Here is a 26,513-nt window from a genome sequence, read left to right as displayed (position 1 = left end):
TAAATTTGTTTTTATCGTTAACTCTGTTTCCCTGGGTCTTTTCCTATGTGTTATGAATAAATCATATTTTTTTGGGTACCGGTACCGGTTTTATTTTGTTGTATTTATCAACTTCTGGAGTCTTACAGCAGATTTTTTTCAGTATAAAACAATTGGCATTGGATGGAGCAGCTACAAAGATTGCTTTTCTTCACGTCAGACTTTGCTCTGGGATTCCCTCTAGTTTTTTCCCCCAGTTTATACTAGAGCTGGGCGATAGAACGATAACGATATGTATCGCGATATAACTTTTACTCGATAGAGAAATTAAGCTATCGCGATAGACCTCGCCGCTCTTGTCCTCAAAAAAAAAAAAAAAAAAAGGTCAGCCAATCCAAATTAAGTAGCGCAGAGCCGAACCAATCACAGCCGCAGCGTCACGTCGCGTGACTTGTTACGTACAGCACAAGTGCCAAGCCGCACGTGTGTTTGTTTGGGAAGCAGCCAGCGGGTAATGGAGCCAGCGCGTAATGGAGGAAATGAGTGTGCCGACTAGAAAAATCAACCGAGCGTGACCGAAGAGAAAACAGATGATGGTTCCAACGCCGGAGAGATTGTCAAACGGAAGAGCCATAGAAGTTCCGTAGTGTGAAGGTATTTCGGCTATTTCAAGTCTGACAAAAAAAGAGTAGCGTGCACTGTAAATTGTGCCGAAAGCAAGTCTGGAAATACAATAAACTGGTGCATGCGTCACACTGTGCGCCACGTTATTGTTTCGGTGAAATGAATTTCTACAATACTGTTACTGTTAATTCTACTCTCTGCAGTGTTTAAATGCTTACATATACACACAGTTACTGTCCGTCCACACATACGACTCGGTTCTGCTTCTATGCCCCAGCTTTGTTTACTTTTTCCCACCGAGGCTTCTAGACTTCTGATTGGCCAACATTTCTGCACGGTTAGGAATCTAGCGCCACCTGCTGCTTTGGCATGTTCATAGCAGCGTTTTCCTTCATTTCTGCCTTTATGTGTGGACGGGATTATTTTTTAAAACGAAAACGGAAAATCTCCGTTTTCAAAAATACCCGTGTACGTGTGGACGTAGCCTCAGTCTCTGACTGGAAGCGCTAATTCGTCATTCGGCTTTTGTCAGACTAAAGTAACTGTTAAAACTGTTTGAAAAGCTCAGCTATACAACAAGGAGAGATTGAGAATTTCCTTTTAGTTCTCAGTTTATTTGATATTGACAAAAGTTAGTCAGTTTTGTCTGTTCTTCTGTAAAACAAACTAAGATTTATTTTTAGAATTAATATTTTGTTTCTAAGTGGAATTGACAGTTTAGTCTGTTTCGTTTGTTCTATTTTGAAACTTAAACGCTTTAGCGGCTGCCTTTTGTGTAGTTTGCAATATTTGCCTTTATTTATCTGAAAAAGTCTCATGTTCCTTAAGTACATCTACCCTGTTGAACTTATTATGGGAAATAAATATTTAAATAAAAACAAGCTGCTGATTATTTCACATTTTACTTGTGAGCAACGGCACATTTAAATCTTACAAATATAGTTATTTGGCTTATATCGTGATAGATATCGTTATCGCCTGAAATGAAAAAAACATATCGTGATATGAAAAAATCTCATATCGCCCAGCTCTAGCTTATACTGCAGGTATGTTTTTAGTTGTAAAGGTGGGTTTCCATGGTGACAATGGCACGCTGCAGAGCTGTGCTTTAAACAAAGCATCAAAGCAAAGCAAAAAAATGTATAAATCGTTTTTGTTTTTTTTAACTCAGGGGCAGCACTAGAGTGAACCCCTTGACTAACTGAATTTTAGTGTCCTTACTTTTCTCTCAGTTTTTGATTCTGTCACTGGTTAGCTGACACGTGATAAAACTGATTAGGTTCATCAAATATCTGCAAAAGCATTTCTATTCATCACCATCAGCAGCCTGACTTCACAGACACTTCCTGACGTAACCACTGTACTCAGGACAAGGCGAACACACTGAAGACCACCACCACAATGAGCCCGAGGATACTCCGCGTAGAGTCCCCATCCCCGCTCTCTCACGCTCTCAAAACGACAAGCACACCTCTGTAGACTCCACCCGGTGCACAAGCTCACAAACGGCCACTGGACAGGCTCCAAGGGAGACTGCTGGTAATTTATGCTGCATTGTCTTCAGCGTGCAACTGAGACAGAAAACGACGTGCGCCCTTCTGCAGGCGGGCGTTCCGTTCTGCACGTACACAGGAGAAATCCATCGCGGGATTAACTGACAACTCCTTTCTTTTACCAGGTGCAATCGTACCAAATGTGCTGCAGCTGCTCCTAAAATCCAGCCGAACGGAAATTTGCTGGCCTTAGGGCTGTTACCGAGAGACAGGCGACCAAATTACGCTCACGTGCACGAGCATGTAGCCAAACATACAAGGGTAAAGAACTGATGCTAGGCACCCATATCCGCCAGACGCGCTAAGTGTATCAATGCAATGGAAGCCACCGTAAATAAAACAAGTCATTTTATTATTGCTGGTAATAAGTCATTTTACCTGAACGACTCTTAACACCAACATTGCGAAAGGTAATTACCTCATGCAGACACAGCTTTAAGCTAACGTTTGCTTCAGATGCTCAACATTTAAGCTGAAGTTTACGAGCCTGTGTGTATTCACCAACTTGTGACTACTAGACACGCTTCTATTCTGGACATAGACAAAACAACAACAACTAGCGAGTGCTTCCAAGAACTACTCAGTTTTGAAAGCAGGGCTTTCTCTGGAATATCAGTATGTGTGTAGCGTTGTTATCAATGCTAGCTGATTAGCTTGTTTGCTTAAGCGTAAAGAAAAGCTACTCACCCCACAAAACTCTTGACAATACTTCGAAGATGATTCTTCTGGAGAGTCGATGCTTTCTCTACTCAAGATTTCTTGCAATTCTTGCAAACGTTTTTTAAGTTCCTCAGTCGTTTCACTGATACCAATGGCAGGACTACGATCCTGTTCGGCCTCCTCGTCCGCCATCTTCACACCCAGCTTCTGCGCGTAACCACTGCTACGTAATCACGTAAGTACACATTTTACGAGTTCACGTCATCCCCCCCGTCGTGCGGACAGCACGTACAGAGAATTTCAGCTTTGTTGTTGTGATGGCAGCTTGTCATGTGAGTTCCTGCTACTTAGCGAAAATTAGTTTGCGAGAGTAGGTTCAAATAAAACACCCTCAAAATCTCTGATTTTGTCAAGCCAGACTCACTGTGGATTTCGTTTCTTCTTTTTCTTTTGGCTGCTTCATTAAGAGGTTAAACCAGTACATCATATGCCTCCATCTCATCCTATCCCTAATATCATCTTCTGTCGCTCTGATCTTCCTGCATTAAATCCATGAATCTTCTCGGAAGTTCCTCGTTTCTTCCTTCCATCTTCAACATCCTTTGTCCAATACTTATACATGAGTTGGCTGCAGTTCAGGAAGTAGAGCAGGTCAGCTACTAATCAAATGGTCAGTGGTTCAATTCCTGGCTGCTCCAGTCTGCATATCCTTGGGCATGATACCTAACCACAGGTTGCTCTCCAAACACTTGTGTAGAAAAAGCATTAAAAACGTCCTTAGGTAGAGTAGATTAACCAGTTCATTTACCATATCCCTCCTCTGTGTAGAAGATTTCAAATGGAAGACTGCATTGTGATGACAGACAGAGACTGGTTGGAAAACTGGATTTATTTTCTAAAAGACAGAATGCAGCAGAAAAATCAGTGACACACAGCAACAACAGGCCTCTCCTCATCCCAGTGTGGAGTCCATGCAGCTCTGGCTGAGAACCCCCACACATGCAAAAGGTTTACTAGCGGTGTCTCACTGATCAGTGCCCCACTACAACAGTGACATGTTGGGAAAACTAATTTCAGCAACCAACTTGCTGTGGACAGTGGTGCTTAGGTTCCTGCAGTTTTTAGTTCATAGCAGACTTGAGCCTTGGAGGTTTCTGCCTTATTCCTGAACATCCTAACTAATTTCCTCTCATCTAACAGTTGGGGTATTCTTCCATACCTTGGCAACACGGTAACACATCAGAATAACTTGTACTTATGTGCAGTTGTTTGAACAGAAGATCTTGGAATCTTCAGTTGTTTCGGAATGGATCCAGCAACCAAGCTTCCGAACTTGTGCCAATCTACTCTTCACATTGTTGAGAGGGATTTTTGCAGTAGAGTGGACAATAAAGCAGGGGCAAAGAGTAATGTAATACACATAGCAAGGGCCTCAGGTCAGACCCAAACCCAGGCTGCTGGGTCACTTGGTCAGCCCATGAGCCAAATTAGCAACTGACAAATCAAATTCCTAGATCTTCGTTGAGTTCCTTGGACTTTGCTGTTAATCTGAGTATTGGTTAGTCCAACTAATGTGGTCAGTTAAATCCTTTTAATGCTAACAAGAGCATCAGCTAATTTTAGACAATCATGATCACTAACTAGAAGTTATTAGGCGTTGAGCTTGTCATGTATGTATACATATATTTATGTATGTATCCATGCTATATGTATGATTTCGACCCTGTGTGGATTACAGAAGATCCAAAATAATTCCATTCATTCCAACCTGAAAAAAGAACAGTTTAAAGATATAATTTAAAGCCCCAAATTTCCATGACATTTATGCCCGTCATGGGTGAATGTAAACATCTGCCCACAACTGTATGTGTAGCTTGGTGTACACAGGCAAGTCATCTTGACATATTGCTCTTTATTTGCAAAACAGGATATCAGTCCTTTTCAACTTTCCCTTAAGATTTCTTTTTGAAAGATGAATTTGGTTTTGATTCTCCTATTTTATTTAGATATAGAAAACATCATTAAATCACCCAAACACAACATTGAATCCATTTATTTAAAAAAACAACAACAAATGAGTACATTTAATGATCATGTAAATTACATTATTTTGATATTGAACCCCAAAACAACTCCCTGATTGTGAGGGATTTAAAAGTATAGTTGTTTTAACAAAACACATATAATACATGTATCTTTAAAACTATTTGAGGTTTATCACTCAGGGTTCAGTATAGAGTAGAAAAATGCTTTAATCCTTAATTACATGTATTACTGCAGTCTTTAAAAAAAAAAAAGTCTAACTGGAAAAGAGAAAAAAAAAACCCAGTCCCTGCTAATATACAACTTCTTTCATTATTCTCTTCCCGACTCATATTTTACTTTAGAAACCCTGGCCATTCACAGCTGGACTTTAGGGTGTCATCATCTCCTGTCATCGGAAGGCTTCCTAGCCTGCAAGAGAACAAGAAATAATGGGGGGGAAATTTAGTGCATGAGTAGATCATGTTGGGTTTGCTTGCTGGGGAGTTTACATAACTGGAGTAGGGCAGGAGGGTTAATCCAATGTGGATTAAGCTAGGTGTCTTTCCTAGAGGCAGGTTGGTACCATATATCTGAGCACAGGAGCTGTAGGTATGAATTAGACTTAAACTGTTTGAAAAAGATTATACTGCATGTGTCCAGAGTGACTAAATCCTCCATGTTAATCTATTCAGAAGTAAAACTCTACAAGCACAGTTCTGGATAAAGAAGGCTAAGACAAAGCAAATGCTGTAATGTATTTAAGTACATTTACTCAGTTTACGTTATCAAAAATTACAATTTAAATGAAGTTGTTTGATGTAATCCCTTTTTCTAGTTCTCAACTACATCTTGGGGTAGTACTCCTAGTTAGTTGCATGTGTGAATTATTACTATGGAAATCACTTGTTAACCAATAAATGATATATTCTTGATATATTCTGTTATATTCTTATAGATATATATATATATCTATATAAAAAAAATGCTTAATGAGCACTACAGGAATGCTAAAAGTTAGATTATGTGCACGATGACAATATTTTAAATATCATTTGGCTGGTGCTCCTTAACAAAACTACTATCTTGTCAGATATCAAATTCTGATGATTTTTCAAAGATGAATCAGTCATTTTCCCTGAAATTAATTAGACTAGTGGGGCATTAATTAGACTGTATCAGGATAAAAATGTAACTTTTCAGTTCCTTGAAGTTGTATTAATTTAGGGGGGGGGGGGGTTCATAGACTTAGAAGACTTGATTCTTTTTGATATATCCTGCAGTTAATTTGTCATGCGAGGGGGACTACAAGATGGGGACTAAAACTATTGTTCCAGCTTTTAAGTGATAATACACTCCACATCTCTCATAAACAATAAAAAATTTGTTAAGACCTCAGTCACATGGGCCTATACTGGATGGAGATGCCCTAGCATCCACTGGTTGTGAGGGCGAAAATGTTTCTTCCCCTACTGGTTGGCAAGTGGTTGCTGGCTGTTGCTGGTGAGATAGCTTACAAAATTGCTAGCAGATTTGGGCAATTCCCCACTGTTTATATTGAAGATAAAATTTGTCTGCAAACACTCACCGTTTACTCTTGAAATGAAGGACTTTGTTTCTTTACGACTGCAACCAACACCTCTCTGCTCTTGCTTTTGACGAAGGCGGTTGCACTTTTTTCCTCTCCTCCTCCTCTCCCTTAGCTTCGCTGCTTAGCCTCTTATGTCCTTGTCTAGTCTCGTGTTTTTTGTATTACTTTTCCCTGGAACATTCTGTCACAGTCTGTTCTCTAAAACCTAAAAGAGGAATTATGGATTTGATCAACTGGTCCCTAAATGCAATTGACAACCCTTTCTCAACAAGAAGTTTGGGCTTGGGTGAGCCTGAGTGCTGAAGATATCTACCTATTCGGAACCATGGTAACAGGGTTCTTGCTAAAAGGAGCTGGCTTGGCCCTGACTTATCGAAGAATTAAGGAAGCAGAACCGGCTGTTCAAACCCCCACAAGGCTGCCCGCTGGGATTGAAACGATGGGAAGAGGCGTGAGTTTCTCAAAATGGGCTCATTGAGCGCAGCACGGACAAGATCTTGGAAAGGCTACGGCTGCTGTGAATACTCAGAATAAGATCTCTGAGTGCAAACTGGATTACATCTTGGAAGGGCTTGCTCGGAATAACATCTCTGAGCGCAAATTGGATTACATCTTGGGGAGGCTCACTGTGGTCGTGAGTTCTCAGAATCGACTCTTTGAGCACAAGAATGACAACATCACAGAGCGCAAGTTTGATAACATCATGGAGAAGCTCACGGCTCTCCAACGGGAGATTGAGAGACCAGTGTTGGACTGTTAGAACAGCTTTGAAATTCATCTGAGCTGTTAGCACTAAAGTAAAAAGTTAAAAGCACCATCACTTCATGTGGATACCTTTTCGGCGCCAGCTGCGGTCGCAAGGCTGGAGCCGAACAAAAACACCCTGATAACGACTGTGTTTAGTCTGTTCCAATGTCTCAGCTGAACTCTGGACACGCACGCACACACATACATATACACATGCACACACTCATCCCCCCTCCCTTTCCAAACGCCTTCGATGCTTGTTCCCTTCTGGGAATTCAGTGCAGGGCAACCTGCACGTGGCGAATAAAGCCTTGATTGATTGATTGATTGATTGATTGATTGATTGATTGATTGATTGATTGAAAAGGCGTAATTTTTACTTTGAAGGTTCTCTGCTTCTGCTTTGTGTAGCACTTTTCAAAGTTTTATTAGGTCTTTGCAAGTAGTTTGTGTGTTTGCAGACAAGTTTATGTCTTCCATGCAAACTATAGGCAACCCCAGAAACCTGCTAGAAATCAAAACACTCGCATGTAGGTTTTCAGTGCAGTACTGCATACCTCTTTGCAACCAGTTTTAATCGCCAGTGACTGCCAGTAACCTGGCAGCAACCATTCACCAACCAGCTGTGGAATATACACTTTTCCTTAGTGGCCACATGATTGCTCACTGTTCTCTAGGCAAATGTGTGACTGGTGCCTAAATAAGAGTGCATAGCAAAGTGTTCATAGCAGTATTATTTTCAACTAAGAAACTCATAGAGTAACCAGTTGCACCACCAACTGTGTAGACAATTGGTGCATAATTGCTAAGAATATGGGGAATTTGCCTGCTTTCACTATTGCTTCTCTTTCAACATGCAGTGGCTTTGCAGTTCCCCTTTCATGGCAACCGAGTATGGTACTGCTGGAGTATGCTGGTTTCCAGAAATTGTGAGACATCAAGACTCAAGAGTATGACACAAAGACAGAAAAATCAGTTGCATATCAGATCTGGAAATTCAGATTACCAGATATGCTGATATCATTCAGAGAAAAGTAAGACAGCTGTTTGAGTCAAAAACCATCTGGGTAGATTCAAAGCAAACAGTCACCAAATGTCAAACTAATCTGTTTGTTTTCAATATATGCTATTAAAAAAGTCAAGGGAAGACTTTTAACAACAAATGTTAACTTTATTTTTGATTTGATTTTGAACCCAGGTCTCAAAGGGGTGATGATTTTGGTTTCAATTAACCGCTGTAACATTATTTTGTTCTCAGCAAATTACAGTGTATGCCAGTCAAGATTTTCAGTTTGAATGTTTCATTCATTAGGCTATGATGTGTAATTTAAGTGTTGAGTAGTTTACATTTTTTAATATGATCACAAAATTGATTCAGAAGTGACAAAGATTTGGTGAGCTACTTTTAAACAATTTGAAATGCACATTTTTTAAAATATGTAATCACATATTTCATCTTTTGTAATATTTACCTGTATTTTGTGGCAATAGGTTACTCCCTTTCTCCTGCATAGAGGCCAAACTGGCATCCTTTAGAAACTCTGAATGAAGAGTCCCACTAGGCCTATGGTCTGATTGGGTGCGACGAGTAGAGGTGTCTGTTGCTCTGGTCAGTAGTCTTCCTCGGGAGACCTCTCCCCCTTGTCTGGGAAGCGCAGACCTTTCAGGGGGCAAACAGGTCTTCAAGTTTTGAAACTCATTTTGACAGAAAACAGAGCGTGCGTCGCGAAAGGATACAGATGGAATGATTTCTTCTGTCTTGTTATCTATACAGCGTGTCACTGTTCTGGGAGAACTAGGACGAGAGGAGTGCCTAGATGTAGACTGAGGTCTAATTACAGGGGGACTTGGAAATCTTTTGCATGTACTAGGACAAGATGGTGGAAGGCGGACTCTAGATACAGGTGGTGCTATCACAGTCAGACTGCAAGAGGATAATTCACCCTCATAAAATTCATTGCTGTTATATTTCCGATCTATTGTGAGTTGAAGAGGAGAAGTTGCCCTGATGCCTGGTTCAACAAGATTTCTCTTATCAGAAGATTCTGCTGCATCACGCAGGTGAATAATCTTACATGCCTTTTGGTAGAGATTATTAGCCTTCTTAATTTCCAGGTTCAGATCTGTTTCTGATTGCAGCTGATCTGCATCCTGAGTGCCCGTAACACCATCCTGTGTAACAGGATGGGCAGGAGAGATAGCAATCGACCTTGGCCTCATACATGCTCGGTTTGGTAACACTTCTACATTGTGGATAGATGCCTTCAGGCGATGGAAGATTCCAATCTTGGGGTTTATCACTTGAGAACTAAAAGGTTTCTGCAAACCCACTTCAGTTCCTGCTAGGACCTGAGTACTCTGAAAGGAATTGTCCATCAGAACTTCTGGGGGGGGCGGTGGTAGGTTGTCCATATCCAGCTCGTCCTTGCTATCAGGCCAGCTGTTGTTGTTGTTGCCACTGTTGACTGAACTTTCCTTGTCATTTACTACGTCAGATAACTGAAGTAAGCCACTTTTCCTGGGCATCCTGTTATGAGGTGGAATATTAGTGAGACTCTGCTCAGGTCTCCCATCAGCTACTTTGCTAAAGGTATGAATTAACCTTCTGACAGAGTGGCGTTTTGGTGGTTGGTTTGCTAAGATTGTTACAGAACAAGTTGTCTTATTTGGTCTCACAATGCCTTTGTGTGAACCTGACAATCCATTTAATGAATGCCGTCTTACTTCAGCTCTATCCAGCTTGCAATGAGGTCTTGGTAATTCCTTGTTTCCTTGTATTTCAGCCATCATTTTTATTCTATCATCCAAGACCCACTGGCTGTTTTGTAATTCTGTCATTCCACACGTAGTTAACGAAAGGTGTTCAGGCTTTGCAATAACAGGATCAATCAGCGGTTGTTTAACTGTTGCCTGCTGATCTCGATTGTAATTTGTGAACATATAATGAATGGCCTGACTGGGATCAGGTGGGGAAGAGTTTGACCTCTTCCTTCCTCGTGTATCACTTTCCTCCTCTTCATTCTCTTTATCATCATCATCATAATCATCCTCATCCTCATCCTCATCTTCATTATGGTCTCCAAGGTTGGTCGAATTACTGGGGAGACTATCAAATGCACTCCGAATGTTGACTCCAGACCCCCAACTTTCAGATCCAGCACTTCCACGATGCCGGCGATGCCTTTCAGAACCCGTCAGACTCTCATTTTCTCCTCCGATACCACTATCCTCACTATGCAGTGTTGAATCTTCTGAGTTGAACTTCCTCATGGCTGCCCTTTCTACTTGTGCGATCACTTGAAAAAGCCTCTTCTCTGCCATCTGCTTCGTCTGCAGCTTCTTATTTAGCAGTTTATAGACAGAAGAAAAATATTCCACTGCCTCCTCAAGTGTAGTGTCACCTAGTGCCTGGACTGATCCTCCCACTAACTTCATCTTTTCAGTTGACTGTTGGAGTAGTTGCTGTAAAAGATCTGGAGGTGGATCGGTTTGACATGTTGTATTCATTCTAGGGTTAGCTGAGCAAATCATCCCAGAAGGTAAGGTCATGTATTCACCATGCTCCTTCAACATCAGCTCCCCCTCATCAGCCATATCCTCTAGTGCTTGGTTGATCTCCTCAAAGCGCAATACTAAAGCAGACATCATGGGCTGGAGGGACAGCTCTGTCTGGGCAGCCTGATCTAGTAGACCCAAAAGAGTTTCATATTTGGAAATGTTTGGGTTCAGAAAGTTATAGGCTGCCTGGTGAGCTCTCAGCATGTGAGGTGGGAAGTCCACCTTTGTCTGTACATGACAGAACTTCCTGTGATTCTCAAAAGACCTTTTCTTGCCTTTACTTCTTTTTTGCTTTGCTGTCTTTTTAATTCCTTTGGTTTGTTCAACATCGGTGATTATTTCTTGGGGCATCGTGTTTACTTCTGTTTCATCGGTGTCCTGCAGATTGGGTACAGTCTTTGCATCAGAGACCAATGGAAATAATTCAGTCTCTTCGCTATGAAATCCTTCATTCGGAAGTGGAAGTTCATTTTCGGTCACTTCGGCTTTCAAACATGTATTCTCAACTTCTACAGGTCTACAATTATTAACATCCTGTGGTACTTCACCCAGAGAAGCTTTTGGAGATCCTTCTGGCTTTGAAAATAACTTTCCTTTAGATGGAGAACAGCCCATTGTTGCATTCAAAGTGATTTAAGGATTCAAGGAAAAACAAATCAGGCCAAGAAATAAAATTGTAAATCCAGGAGTCTGGCGGTCTTGAAGGCAAAGTTATCTGCAGTCCTTCAGCTTCGACTTTTGTTCTCTTTCCAGTATGTGCTAGATAACTTCTAGTTCCTCAGTCATTTCAGGCATTCTCTCCAAATTTATGCTCAAACAGTGCAGCAAAGATACCTATAACCTGTTGATGAGGTGGCTACTAACGTGGTATGCATAAGACCGTTTGGGAATGCGGATTGGTTCTGCCCTCTCTCTCCCTTAGCCAGCTTGCACAGATGGCTGTGTTAAGTGCATCAATAAAAACACACAGGCCTGTTCACATGTACACACTCGGGCATTTCCATTTAAGACTTTAAGCTCATCAGATTAACCAGAGACAAACTTGTCAGGTGGTGTTTTTAGCCGCACCCACTGGCAAGGTTTGCATGCAAAAGCTCTGTTTACCTGAGACCTTCAATGTCAGGCCACAGGACATTTTAGCAATAGTTGTAGGAAAAAAATTAGATTTAAATAGTTTGCAATACAATGACTTACAAAAATCTATGAAACCACATTCTCTGAGTTCATCATATCTTGAAAAGGTTATATTTATGTATCTTCAAGTATCCTTGTATAGGTTTTTAGGTTGTTTACTGATATTTTGCAGTGTAAGTTCACTTAATACTCAAATGTTTGGTACACAAAAAAGTTTAGCTTTACCCTTCTAAAGCAATCACAATGAATATATAGTAACAGTCAAACTGTTCATCTTTTTTTAATTATTCCAAGCTGGCAACACATGTGCCAAGTGTAAATACATTTAGGACATAAAGAACATGTCAATCCCTTTGTGAAACAACTCTGTGGGACTACGACATTAAAAGACTAGGTTTTGGAAAGCATATTTAGAAGAGTGAGGAGTGGCATTATGTATATCTCCATGTAAACTAGATCTTTGTCCCATCTTGAGTTGGATGGCAAGCTTTTTTGTGTGAGGCTCAGGACCGTTATAGTACATTACAATCACCCATCTTCCCTTCTATTATAAGCATAAGGTGTGTGTTGTGCTAGCTAAGTAGACTAGGCTATTTGTAAGAGTTGGATTGCAAGTGTAATCTTCTTGCTCCCTCCATCTAGAAGCTTCAGGAGGTCACTAGTCCCATCTTGAACATCACCTGTACTTTCATTTTGGAACAATTTTTTAACAGGAGATTTTGATTGGATGTTTAAACAACCGTCTTTCAAAATCTTTGTGTTTTCTTTTAAAAGGTTTTCAGTCTCTGAGTAATGCTGCATAGAAAATAATTAAAAATATAAAAGGGGAAGGGGGCTATTCATGTAGCTTCAAATCACAAATGAAAACCAAGTTAACAAAGCAAAGATTTCACAATGTATATTACTAGATCTGATTGAATTAGTTTGAATCTTTTTGGGGGTTTACAATCAATCCATTTATGACTTTTATGTAATGTGCGGGCCTTTTTTGCATAGTTGGTTGATATTCTTTCTCTATTAAATTAAATTATGATAAATATTAAGAAATTGTTCATTTTTTTTGTATGTGAGCAAATTTATAAAATCTTCAGGGGACCAAAGAATTATTTCTCCCACTGTATATTGTATGTAAACTTTATAACTAAAGCAAAACCATTACAGTAATGAGAGCAGACAATAGTTGCCTCCTGATCAAGCATCAAGGATCATTATTATTGTGATTATTATTCCTCTCTAATCTCTCATGCATACTTTTTAAATATATAGTTCATTAAGAACTGGATTCCCAGACAGGGGTAAGACCAGAAGCACAGAATATCATAAAACCTGAGCCCAGCTCTAATCCCTGACTCACATCCAGGTGTACCACACTAACACGAACCAGGCAAGCTGCTGGTCATTAGAGCAGATGGAGCTTAAGCTGTTGGAGGTAAGTTGTTTGCCATCTCTTTCTTTGGTTTATTAAAGACGTCAGAGCCAGTACATGAAACTCCATCTCAATTCCCTCCATTTAAGCTCAGGTCCTCTACCACAGACAGCAAAACTCCAAACCAGCTTGTCAGGAGTGCTCGCTCTGTGGTGGGTTTTTTCTCAGAGGATGTTGGCCAAATACACATACGTCTTAGGGAATCCCTCTCACACTCTGCATGACACATTAAGAGTATTCGGCAGTTCTGTTGGCTAGATTCACAGTAAATATCCCGATTAGCTTCAGTGCATCTATAATAAATATGTACTAGTTCCAGTGCTTCACTTAAACTGTATGGTACTCATGCAGACCCAGGGTCAGTGTAAAATACAATCCTACCTGTGTGAACAAAGTCTGGCTCCTTTAATCCTGCTCGTTTAATGCAGGTTGATGCAGGTTTATTGATCCTCTTTCCTGCTGTCACACCTGTCACGTCTGAGACTCAGCTATAAACGTAAAGTAACCTTTACATCATGCAAAGACTCTGTAATACTGTAAATGATCAGTAACTTAGGTTAACAATAAACATTAAACCGTACCTCTCTGTCTGTGTGTGCTGCACATTTATAATCAGGATTGCAGTCAGGCTGCACTGAGTGTGGGACTGTTGAAAACAGATTGAAGATGCAAATTTAGCATTATGGCTGATGGTGGTGTAAAACCTCTTCTTACCTTCTACACTGTGTTTTTGTTACTAATTTATGTTTGTTGTTGTTGTTTAACACAGATTTCAGAGGAGCACAGAGAAGCACTGTTGCTTCATCTTTTATACTTTAAAGCAGAACTGGATTGGAAATCAAAAGGTCCTTAAAAGCTTTTTCTGCTCCTGACCCTCAAAGCCAAATTTCACCCCTGAGAGCTCATAGATTACGATTGTTTTAACAGTAACATTATCAGAAACATAGGTGAGCAACAATCCTTAATATCTGCTTTTAATGTAATCATTTATATAGCGATCTTGTATTTGTTAAACATTTTGCAGGATGTATCTGGCAGTTTTTTCATCTACAGAAGTTTCATTTGTCACTGTGGGACTGCTGAGTGACCTGAAGAACTCCTTTCATTCATTTACAGAAATGTTTCAGAGAATCTTTGAAAAATGGCAGACCTTAGGTCAGATTTAATTGATAGAGATATATGCATGCATTGTGAAATTTATGTATCCCAGATAATTGTTTTTCATCTTGTCATGGGAGACCCACCCCTTTCTCTGGAGTTAACTGCAGCCCAAGATAACTAGTGGGGGTATTTACACACTCATGGCCAGTGGAGTAAAATGAGCAACCAAAAAACTGGCAGCCTGCACAGCCACAGATGTGCTAGAAGCTAGAAGAGCTAGAAGTGCTACTCATGGAGAAACTCTTGGAGAAACTTGCTAAACCTATCAGGGGACAGGTACTCCAGCCCCAAAACATGATATAACCCCACATAAAGCCCAGCCACAAAGTGAACCAAGTCGTGAATGGATGGATAGAAGTTAAATGACTACAAACATAAAAACATAAAAGGCACTAGTTCCCACACTGGAGTTCCCTGACATTGGGTTGACTATACTGAGCTTGTATTAACAGTTATAACGGACTACGCTGAGACATTGCTTTGAATTATTGTATGTATATATACATACATATATATGTATGTATACATACATACGTACATATGTATGTATGTATGTATGTATGTATGTATGTATGTACAATATTCAAGCAATGTCTTTACCCTGTGCAGTGTGTGGACACTGTGCACGCAATCACCTCATTCACTGTAGTAAACATGCACCGCTACATAACATGATTGACTCTGTCTCCATGGTTACATCATATCGTACATTATTAGCAATGTAAACAGCTTCCAAAGATACTGCCATAGCTCTCTGCAGCTGTAACACTTTCACTGTTTGCAAATCATTTCATATTTTGATAGTTATGAAAAAAGCATATGTTTATAGGTCATGCCAGGCGGTTGCTTTGGTGGTTGCTGTGGACTAGGGTGGACGGCGCGTTCGATTCCTGTTTCAAAGTGGCGACAGTCTGCTGTAACTCGAATTCAAACTCCACTTTGGTCTTTAAGAAAAGGCCTTTCATAGCTGTTTATGACACACACACACACACACACACACACACACACACACACACACACACACACACAAAGCACTTTGCCTAACCATGACAGGATGCAACTTTACCTTTAAAAGTGTCTGATATAAAATAGAAAAATGAAGCAACCAGAGGTTTAATGATGAAGACTCTGGGGGTCTGTAGTTTACGTTTTACAGTCCTGAATGACTCTTTGCACATTCATATCATTCATTTAGACTGTTACTGTTTAATTTTTTTTACCTTGTTATGTCATGAATAAGGTTTACCTGCTGAAGGTTTGATTGATCAGTTGGACAATACAGTCAAAGACAGAGTTTCAATTTGCAAGAATCCTAGTTGGATTTTTGTTTTCATTCATATTTCTGAACCAAATATTGAATACGACTCTGACAGACTGGATACCTGCCCACAGTGTAGACTACCTTTTATTCAAGGATACCAGGACAGAGCCCTGTAGCTCGGATCACAGTTTCAATTATAAAAGAAAAGGAAACAGGCAAAAAGCAAAATAGAAAAAAATAACATTGTGAGGTCATTTCTTATAAACTGACATTGTACCACTACTATTCCTATTTATAGACATGTACACACACACATGTACACACTAAATATACATATGTATACATATACATACATATATACCTGTACATGTCCATACACATGGAAGGTCTATTATGCATGAAGTGGTGACTGTGGATGTTCACAGTGTCCAGTGACTTATGACATCGCGATTGAGGAGATTGTCAGTTGCTCAGTATGCTAAGGTCACCATGTCTATTTGGGTATAATTAATATCCAAAAAGCACTAAAAGTTATACCAGAATTTGACTAACAGAATTATTAACTGCATGTTTTTCTTCCAATTTTCTCACATAATTTGAAAAATTAGACTTTGTAAATAAGTGAAAATTTCATATTGTTGCAGTCCTAATAGCTCCTGCTTTGAAACATTGAACTTTAAAATTTACCTCATGAAAGATAATCATTCACAGTGGCACACTGTCAGTATAATTCTGACTTTAATATCACTGTTTTAATCTGAATCTTTCTCAAATATGCTGTGAATAAATACTGTTGCAACTCACTGTGGGAAAGCTGTGTTATTAAAATGAATCTGTCACATGTGAGGACGAGGACACAAACGGAGGACACGCAGATGCTGTCACGGTCGGACGGTCCTCCCTGGACGACCTGCTTTTTGTGTGGTTTGTGTGTTTTTTTTCTCTCCGCTTTCTCTTCGTCCTCCGCTGGTGGCTATATTTTGAAAGTCCACACTTCCGGGAGACTGAGCGCGTAATGGCCTCTGACCCGGAAGCACCTCCGCTCGGCAGCCGACACACCTGTGCCTAATCGTCCGTCCAGTTGACGCTAATTATCCTACAGTTGAAGCTGAGGTATTAAAGGGTGTGTCCAGACGGCAGTAGACGCTGGATTGTACTCTAAGCCTGGTAGTACTGGATGCTCTGTGTTAAGGGCATTTAACTGACTAGGGAGCTTTCTCACCTGTGTTTGTCGCTCGCTTTTCCTAGGAGCTGGAGGACGGAGTGGATGATCGGGAGAAGAGAAGCTCAGTTTGGATAATCACTTTGGAAACCGAACTGCACGGTCACCGGGAGTAAGGAGGAGAACGCTAACTGGGACTTTTTGCACTACTGTTTTTTCATATTGGAACTGTCATTTGTGAGCAATGTAAATAAACCGCACTGTCTGCATTCTGCGCCTGGGCCCTTTTCTCCCACACGCCCCGACAGATTCAAAGTCAAAAATCCAAACCTTTAGTCAAAAACAGGCAGTGGTTACGAACAGAAGCAGCCCATCGACAGTCTTCAGGGCTTTATTATTATCATTATTATTATTATTATTATTGTCAAAGTTGGATGTTAATTTTGTCCTTTAAAAATGTCCCTGTACTATAATTTAAGGCTAAAATGGCTCAGACAGTCTCATTCTTAGAGTATCTCCTCTGAAAGTGGAGACGGGTTCATCCACTGATCCAAATCACTTTACCTGGATGTTTTCTTTGCAGCTGGATGATGACTCCTCTCTCCCTGACTCCAGTTCCAGCTTTGCAGACCAGTTGGCCTCTGAGGTCACAGTGATCATCTGTAGCAGGAGATGTGAGATTTAAATCAGTTTCTTCCCTTCCCCCCCCCCCCCCCCCCCCCCCCCCATGTTTAGAAAAAATACTCCTAAAATAACCAAGCAAGTAAATATTAATAAAGACTTACTTCATGAGACGACAGTGAACACATCTCCCTTTTATTCCGTTTCTCCATTCCTGCTCAGAACATCAGGTAACAAATATCCCAGTAAATCACAGTAAAATATAAAGCACATGCTATGTACAACATGTGCCTGTATAAAGAACATTGAATTTTAAACCATCCGTTACTGTTTCTTCTTTAGCTTGGATGGTTCATCTGCTGCCTCTGATAAGATATCATATCAGAACGATAATTTTCTGTACTCTGCAGTCTATTTACACCTACATTTACACTGACATTCTTTCAGTGATAAGGATGTACACATCCTGGACAGGGAGGAACACTGGTTTGAGCGGGGAGTGAAGGAGGCTATTTATGTGAAAAGGGAAAAACTTTCTCTGAATCGAGGAGGGGGGCTAAGGGTACATCTTTCACCATCTTACAATGCTGTGATTGCAGCCATTCCTCAAATCATGGTACTCATGGCCATTGATCAGTGGTTGTTGATCAATGGTCACGACAATTTGCAAGAAACCAACCTCCTATTGTTCGCCAGTGGTGCTAGTTTTAGTCATTGTGCAAATGTACTCTTTAAGTGGTTGGGGAAACCTGCAGTCACTCATCACTTGGATGAGCGACGAGCAGAATCAACGTTTTGGGACTTGTTTGATTTCTTACCACTTCACTGAAAAACAGGTTCAAAGAGTTGAACTAGAAGGCTATGCCTTCCAAATGTTGCAAAACCATCTTATTTATATGTTCTAGCTATCACACTAAGTGACAATATATAAAATATGACCAGTTATTTTAGAAATGTGTACATAAACGAAATAATGTGGTTCCTTGTCAAAAAATGTTTTAGTGTTGTAAATCTGATTTTACCTTTAGAGCATTAGGGGTTTTATTTCCCTGGAAGGATAAAAAGACTAAGCTTACAATAAATGTATTTACTTTTGTTAAAATAAGTTAAGTGCCTGGCTGGCTCGTGACCTGGCCCCAGATAAATGGAAGAAGATGGAAGGATAAAATAAGATAAATTAGGATTGCACCACCTCCACTGGTTTAAAATAAGAACAACCCTAAATTGCCATCATCGTAAAATGTGGCTAGAGAAACTGATCAGGAAGGCTAGCTCTGTGGTCGGCATGAAGCTGGACACTCTGGTGACAGTGGCAGAGAAAAGGACACTAAAAAAACTGCTGGACATTATGAACAATGCTGGGCATCCTCTGCACACGGCCATTAACAACCAGAAGAGTCTGTTCAGTGACAGGTTGCTTCTCCCCAAGACAAGAACTAACAGACTTAAAAACTCCTTTGTCCCACACGCCATCAGACTGTTTAACTCCTCTCTGGAGGGGAGAGGGAGGGGAAACAGGAGGACAAAGGAGGGGGGAACAACTAAGCTGTAGTGCCTCTTCACCTCACTGTGCAATACCTTGTGCAATACTTTTGTAAATAGTCAACAGTGCAATAGACTCAATACTTGAAATGTGCAATTCACTTGTATTTTTATTTTTATTCCTATTTATTCTATTTATCCCCTTCGTATATTTTATTTATATTTGTCTCTGTATTTATATGTGTGTGTGTGTGTGTGTGTGTGTGTGTGTATATAATGTGTATGTGTATATTGTAGTGTGTGATATATATATATATGATATATATATATATATATTAGTATATATATATAATATTCTGTAACTGTAACTTCTGTCGGTGCTGTGCTTTTCGGAAATCGAATTTCCCAGAGGAAATTCGATTAATAAAGTTCTATCTTATCTTATCTTAAATGTATGTACTTACTTAATTTGCCATTAAGTAAGTATTTGGCTTACAGGGGAACTGTGTACGCATTCATCAGTCTAGCCACTCAAAAACAGTAAAAAAGTAACTCCTGGCAATGTTTCTATAAGGTGTTTTTGTGTAATGCTAACTTAACCTTGAGCTATATTCATGTAATACAATTCTATTAGTACACAAGAAGCATGTGCCCTACTTCTGCAATGCTTTGCCTGCATGTGAGCTTGCGTCACACATCATGTATGTAGGTGCACTCCAGGTAGTAAGCCAGTTGTATTTACCTGCTCAATTTCATGGATGACAGCAATGATCTGTGTGCTGCATAACTGAGGCAAACAAAGAAGAAAGAGTTTTTGTTGTTGTTTTAATAAAGGATGCTCAGGACGGCAGTAAAGAAAGCATCAGAATAACAAGATGAAATAACACTTGTACATGTAAGAAAGTGTGCACATGTATTCAAAAGGTAGCAAATCAATACTTCCTCTTTGTTTTTCACAAGAATAAAATTTCTTTTTCTATGTAAAGTTGAATTACATTTTCTGAAATTTCACCTTCACTCCATCCTAATACACTCAAATAAAATCAGATGTCATTAGTTAGCTCAGTAAATTAAACAGCAACCACTATTGTGTCACCTGTTGAGGATCCAACGTCACAGACGTGTGACAAAAAATGAGAATTGGTAACTGTAATTTCATAGACCAACCATGTAACAAGTTGGCAACACATATTGTATGTGTAAGTTGGCTGGATAAGGTCAATAAAAATATTTTACTGCATTATCATTTAACATATTCTCAGACCTAAATGTATGATGACCCCTACACACTGAGGACATGTATTGGGTCTGTAAGGTAGGGGGTGCCAGACTAAGCAGCTAAGGACATAGACCGCGTTGTCTACTAATGACAAAATTGGTGGTTGGATCCCTGGATCCTCCAGTCTGCATGTTGAAATATCCTTGGCAAGACACTGAATCCCTAGGTGCCCGTGACTCATCCATCATTGCGAGTGCGTGTGCATTAATGTAAAATGAAGTGCTTAAAAGCATAGAGCAGGGGTGTCAAACTCAAATACACAGTGTGCCAAAATTCAAAACTGGAACAAAGTCGCGGGCTAACATTAATATTTATTGAAAAAGAAAATCTTCCTCCAGATATAAGAACGAATCTTTTCTTATGGACTCAAATAAGTTTTGCTGGAAAACTGAATATGGAACAAGCAAAGCTTAATACTAAACAATATATATATTAGCTGTATAATACCAGTAGGCCAGCTCTAATAGTAATTTGGTATGGCTTTACGGGCCAAATGTAATTAGGGCCAGAGTTTGACACCTATGGCATAGAGTAAGAGTGCTGTGTGAAAGGCTGCATGAGGCTTGTAGACAAAGTTGCTTGGCTAGAATAGACTTCTTCGTCTGACTGCATGTGGTGTCCATGAACCTTACTATTTATCTGGTTTCACACATAATATTTAAACAAATTCATAAAAAAATAGCAATTTGAGTTTAAGTAATTAATTATTGATGTTTGTGAGTTAAAGTGACAGACTAGTGACCTGTTGCAGGTCTGCCCTGCTACTTGTCACAGATCAACTAGACCTCAAATTGGGTCTTCTTTCTCTGCAGCCAATTAGCACCAGTCCCACCCACACAGTGTCTTACTGTGATTTCACCACAGTACTGCCAGCTAACCCATTTATCCTGTACAAAACTACAGAGCATTTTCATGCAACATTTCAATAACACAAAATTAGTATACTTAGTTTGTTTTGCAGGAAACGTCACAATATGAAAATATATAATTCATTTAAAGACTGTTTACAGATGTAATTCAAAATGGTAAATAGACTTCTTCAGCACCTGAGCACTCAGAGTGCTTGATACAAATTACCTTGTTCGCCCATTGATGCAAGCACTTTTTCTAAGCTTTCTATCTTGAGTAGTATCTTGCCCAAGGATATTTGGCATGCACATGAGTAGATAACCAGATGACCTGCTCTACCGCCCGAGTTACAGCCACCCCTTAATAATGACTTTACATGTAATCTTTAAATCTACAGTTTATCAAGTGTCACTGAGCAGTCCTTACTATTAAATATATCTTTTAAATATATCTCTTTTTCCTCTCCTGTCTCGCTTACGTCTTTGTGGATCTCCCTGGGAAATACAGCAGGTGAATCTTTAGCTAGCAACACACAGTGCAACAGACTGTACGCAAACAGTTTGTATGTTCCCTGATATTTACTGAGTTATTAAACCTAAAGTAACAGGTCTGTTTCGAAAATATAAGAAATAGAAAGTACAGATTTGCGTTAAAATGTGGAGAGTAAAACTAAAAAGTTTTCAGAAAAGTTGAATACCTGAAGATCTACTGTAATCTACAGTAACCTCTTATACATCATAGGTCTCACTATCATCTTGTAAACCACCCCCCTTGAGTCAGTTGGCTTTTCACCAGCTCAACTGCTGAATGGTAGGAGACCAAGAAACAAGCTGCCTGCAAGTAAAAAGCTTTGTCCCAAAAGCACACAAAACTGTCAGGGTCAACGAGCTGCTGGATAAGTCTAAAGTCTAGCAAGGGTCCTACGACAAGAGGAGAGCAACAACAGACTGTCTTCCTCTAGCACCAGAAAATGAAGTCAGGATGCAACCTCATCTGGGCAATGCCAAATTGGCTCCGGCAGTTGTTGTTCGCGAATGTGCCGCACCCAGGTCCTACCCTGTGGACTGAGATGGGAAGGAGTTTTGTTGCAACAGCCAGCATCTTTGCAGGAGTACAGCAGTTCCAAAACAGTCCTGCCATTTTATAAGTGATGAGAATTGGACAGTCAACTGATATTTCAACAGGACAGGAGATGCCTTTACAGGTGTCCACTGAACAGTCAGCTGTGTCAGAAAAACAACTTTAGGACACTGGTCAAGTTCAGGTTTCAGTGCCATACACCACCAAGTAAGGCAGAACGTTGAAGCCACCTGAAAGACTTGCTGTGTTGCTTGTGGATATCAGGGCTCTGGTCTGTGTTTCTTTTGAAGAAGGGAGGGTGTAATATATTGCTGGGAGTGCTAATTTTCAGCTTGCTGTGACTGCTCCTTGGCCAGCAGACGGCAGGCGAGCGGTGCAGTTGAGTAGTGACTAAAATGGCAATAATCAATTAAAAAGAATAACCATCACCTCTCGACCCCCTGGCTGTTTTTGGCAGCAGTTATAGTAAAATACACCTTTCACTTTGCTGCTGCTATCAATCTGATCACTATGCCTGCACTCCTTTGGTTTCTATCATTTGCTTTGAATTGGATAAGCATTAATCTTATTTATAATGGATAGATCCAAAGTTAAAGCTGGAAATGATGCATTATGCAAATTGGGGTTTTTTTGCATTATATGGTCATCTTCAAATTTTCTGAGGCTTTAAACAAGATTACGAAAACAACTGTACAACGCTGCTCTGATTACAGCAAATAGAGCTGCAAAAAGTAGCAGCCTTTGTTTCTACCTGTTCATGCTCTGCAGTAGACTTGCAGCAACAAGCTTATGTACAGTGGCTTGCAAACGTTTTCGGCTGTCTTGAACTTTTCCACATTTTGTCACATTACAGCCACATACATGAGTCAATTTTATTGGAATTCCACGTGATAAACCAATACAAAGTGGTGTACACATGAGAAGTGGAACGAAAATCATGCGATTCCAAACATTTTTTTTACAAAAAATAACTGAAAAGTGGGGTGTGCATAATTATTAAGAGTCAATACTTTGTAGAACCACCTTTTGCTGCAATTACAGCTGCCAGTCTTTTAGGGTATGTTTCTACCAGCTTTGCACATCTAGAGACTGAAATCCTTTCCCATTCTTCTTTGCAAAACAACTCCAGCTCAGTCAGACAAAATGTGGAAAGGTTCAAGGGGGCAGAATCCTTTTGCAAGCCACTGTACCTTGTGTTTCCCGTGATAATAATTGAAGGGTGCTTTTCCATTTTGGCTCAAATAAGTCTGATGTTTGAAGGCATGCAGAGATGGAAAAAAACAAAACAAAAGCAAAACCCTCAAATGTGTTAAACCCAACGAACAAGCCTATTCTGAAAATGTAATGACCGGAAAGGAGGTGTTTATATTCAGCTGTTGGGGCAAAAGTCAAAAGTTATTCAAAAGCTAACAAAGTATTTCTACTTTGTTGCTTCCCACCACCTGCAGGTAAAACCTCCTGAAAACCCTTCAGCAGGTTCAAAACCGAGGTTATCATAAATATGAAATATCATAAATAGAAAAATTAAATGAAAACCAGACCAAGAAAAACCCAAAACAAAACAAACTTAATTGGAAACAATTTTGTGAGCTTGGATCACTAAGCTAAAATACAATACAAATAGAGGAAATATCTTCAGTTTTAGTATTGGTTAGTCTATACACACAAACTCTTGTGTACACTGTATGTACAAATGTTTTCTAGGCTGAATTTGTTCCTTATCTACAAACTGCATCAGACCTTCTGTGTACCAACAAGTGAAGTTTCAGAAAACCTTTTCAAACCGAATACTACTAAATATTAAAATCTTTAATTTTAATAATCATTGTTATGTTAATAATTATATTTAACTTACTGTCTGTGTAGGTTCTCAATCACCCAGGCTATAGTAAAACAAGGAGCTTGAAAAGAAAAGCAACTGGACTTCTTTAAGTTTCTTGACGATGTTTCACCTCTTGAAGCTTCTCCAGTTCAGTTTCTTCAGAACTGGAGAAGCTTCTTCCTTTCCAAGCTCCTTAGATTCCTTACAGTATGCACCCCCTTCTTCATTTCCATTAGCAACAAACATGTTCTGTCAATGAAGGCCCAGGAAGACAGTCACTTAAATTTTTATTTATTCAAAGACAGAGATCCAAAATGTTTTCAAGTCACCTGATCATTTTCTTATGACTACTTTATGTTGCTGATAAATACTATAATTTTAATAAATTAAATTCATCAGTAACACAGGTCAGTATTAGTGTCTGTCCGTCCTTTTGATACAATACACTTGCAGTATCATTACTAGATACATTTCATAGACACATAAATGATTCATGGCACCTGAATCAATGTGAAACGCTACAGTATGGCTTTTTTATTCCTTCCCGTGGAATCAGCGTGGCTTATGTTGCGTCATTAGATCACATTAATTTAGTCTATTTGTTCCCTGACTGTTAGTGTTTTATCTGTTCAGGCCTATAATAGCCATACAGGATCTTCAAATGCTCACACACAGCATGCTAAAACAGCAGTATCCAAACAGGGCATGCATGTGTCACTGATGCTACACCACCCTCTGCCTGTCCCGCTGGCTCACAGGCAGTCCCGGTGGTTTGAGGGAGGAGGGAATGGGCAGCTCGAGTAGGCTGTCCGGAAAGCTGGCAGGGCTCAGCTGCTGCAGAACAGTCTGCATGGCGCTGAGAACCAACGGCGCCGGGCTCCTTCCCGACAGGTACAGGTAGGTCTCCTCGCCTAGCATCTTGCTCCAGCGCTCCGATTCTCCAACCAGAGCTTCCTTCATTTTGAAGCGAACTTTTGGCATAAACAGGAGCAGGTTGTCCAGACACCGCCTTTTCTCCCCACTTCTGACCACCGTGGAGTCTCTGAGCTTTTCCAAAGTAATGTCCAGCGGGGTCAGGCCGTTGTGGTCTTGGGCGTACGGGGACGCCCCGCTCCCCAGGAGCAAGATGACCGCCTCGGGACGCAGAAGCTCGCAAGCCAGATGTAGCGGGGTTCTTCCGTCCTCGATGTGAAAGCACCCGGCTCGGTCCGTGTAGGACGGGGTAATGGCTATACGGTGGGTTTCTTGTAAGATGAGGCCGAGAATGTAGCGTCTGTCGTAGCGAACAGCCATAGCGAGGTGAGGCGCGGAGGACGGACAGGGGCAGAAGCGCTCCCCGGGTTTTGCTAGCGCTTCATCCGTGTATCGGCTGAGGAGGTACTGAGCGTACGCCTGGTGGTCATGAACTATAGCGTACAGCAACGCCTCCGACGGGCTGTAAATCCTCTGGCCAGAGTCCTCGTCCAAGTAAAAAGTTTCCATCGTCCGCATGTCCTCCAACATCCAGACCGGCTTTAGGTCCCGCACGGCCCGGTAGAAGAGCAGCGAGAAGGACTTTCGATGCTTCTCGACGCTCCGAGCCTCCGAAGTGACGGTTAAAGAGGCCATGGCAACCCGCGTGATATAAATTCCCAGAACCTTACACGGTTTCATTCACAGAGCGCAAAAACTACAATTTCCCCAACAGAAGCTCGAGTCCAGGGACCTACCGAGTAAGTGTTTGAAATAACCGACATTCCTGTAGCTGCTCGAGCCCTCTGCAGTACTGTGCGAGGGCGCATGCGCACAACGTACAACCGTCAAAAGGTTTTACAAACTTTATTGACAGTTGAGCTGTGAGCTGATTATAAGGGCTGTGTCCAAACTCGGGGGCTGGGCTGCATCCTTGGAAGGATAAAGGATAGACAAGTTACTTTGACATCTATGTTCAAGTGCATTTTGGTGCTGATGCTACGTTTACTAATCTACAACTACTGCTATCGCAATTAACAATGAGCTGCGGTAGCGCTCCTTCCTGCATTGTGGGTGAAAAAGTCTCCTGCTGAACGAGCTGCTCAGTGCTCGTACAGTCTCATGCAGGGGGTGGGAGGTGTTGTTCATGATGGATATTAGCTTATTCAATTCAATTTCAATTCAATTCAATTTCTTTATTGTCCCACAAGGGGAAATTAGTTTAGCAGCAGGATAAAAATAAACAGAACAATACTATAAAATAATAACAACAATAATAATGATAGAAAGTTCAAGGACAATTATTTAATAATAATAATAATAATAATAATAATAATAATAATGGATTGCATTTATATTTTCAAGGCACCCAAAGCGCTTTACAATACCACTATTCATTCACTCTCACATTCACACACTGGTGGAGGCAGCTACGGTTGTAGCCACAGCTGCCCTGGGGCAGACTGACAGAAGCGAGGCTGCCATATCGCGCCATCGGCCCCTCTGGCCAACACCAGTAGGCAAGTAGGGTAAAGTGTCTTGCCCAAGGAC

The 26,513-nt window shown here is 40.5% G+C and overlaps 3 protein-coding genes across 3 annotated transcripts in view; all 3 read right to left on the bottom strand.

Annotated features, from left to right (window-relative positions):
• Positions 1–3,046, bottom strand: part of znf292b (zinc finger protein 292b) — a 25,508-nt gene extending 22,462 nt beyond the window's left edge. The window contains exon 1 of the mRNA XM_005942100.3: positions 2,844–3,046. Coding sequence (XP_005942162.1) covers positions 2,844–3,008 — 165 coding nt within the window. The 5' untranslated portion in view covers positions 3,009–3,046. The remainder of the gene's footprint in view (positions 1–2,843) is intronic.
• Positions 3,047–3,124: 78 nt separating this feature from the next.
• Positions 3,125–11,776, bottom strand: LOC102300369. The gene is made up of 2 exons (XM_005942099.3): positions 8,649–11,776; positions 3,125–5,270 (listed from the first exon to the last, which is right to left on the bottom strand). The coding sequence occupies exons 1-2, from the start codon at positions 11,347–11,349 to the stop codon at positions 5,266–5,268; spliced, it is 2,706 nt and encodes a 901-aa protein (XP_005942161.1). The 5' UTR covers positions 11,350–11,776; the 3' UTR covers positions 3,125–5,265.
• Positions 11,777–24,281: 12,505 nt separating this feature from the next.
• On the bottom strand, positions 24,282–25,811 carry zgc:112001 (uncharacterized protein LOC550384 homolog). The gene has a single exon (XM_005942101.3). The coding sequence runs from the start codon at positions 25,662–25,664 to the stop codon at positions 24,735–24,737; it is 930 nt and encodes a 309-aa protein (XP_005942163.1). The 5' UTR covers positions 25,665–25,811; the 3' UTR covers positions 24,282–24,734.
• Between the last annotated feature and the right edge of the window lie 702 nt (positions 25,812–26,513).

This window comes from Haplochromis burtoni, unplaced genomic scaffold (genome assembly GCF_018398535.1).
Source record: "Haplochromis burtoni strain Fernald_Lab_line unplaced genomic scaffold, NCSU_Asbu1 Contig_317, whole genome shotgun sequence".
In the NCBI taxonomy this organism is placed as follows: Eukaryota; Metazoa; Chordata; class Actinopteri; order Cichliformes; family Cichlidae; genus Haplochromis; species Haplochromis burtoni.
Note: the sequence above shows the minus strand (reverse complement) of the source record. Positions and strands in the feature narration are given on the sequence as shown.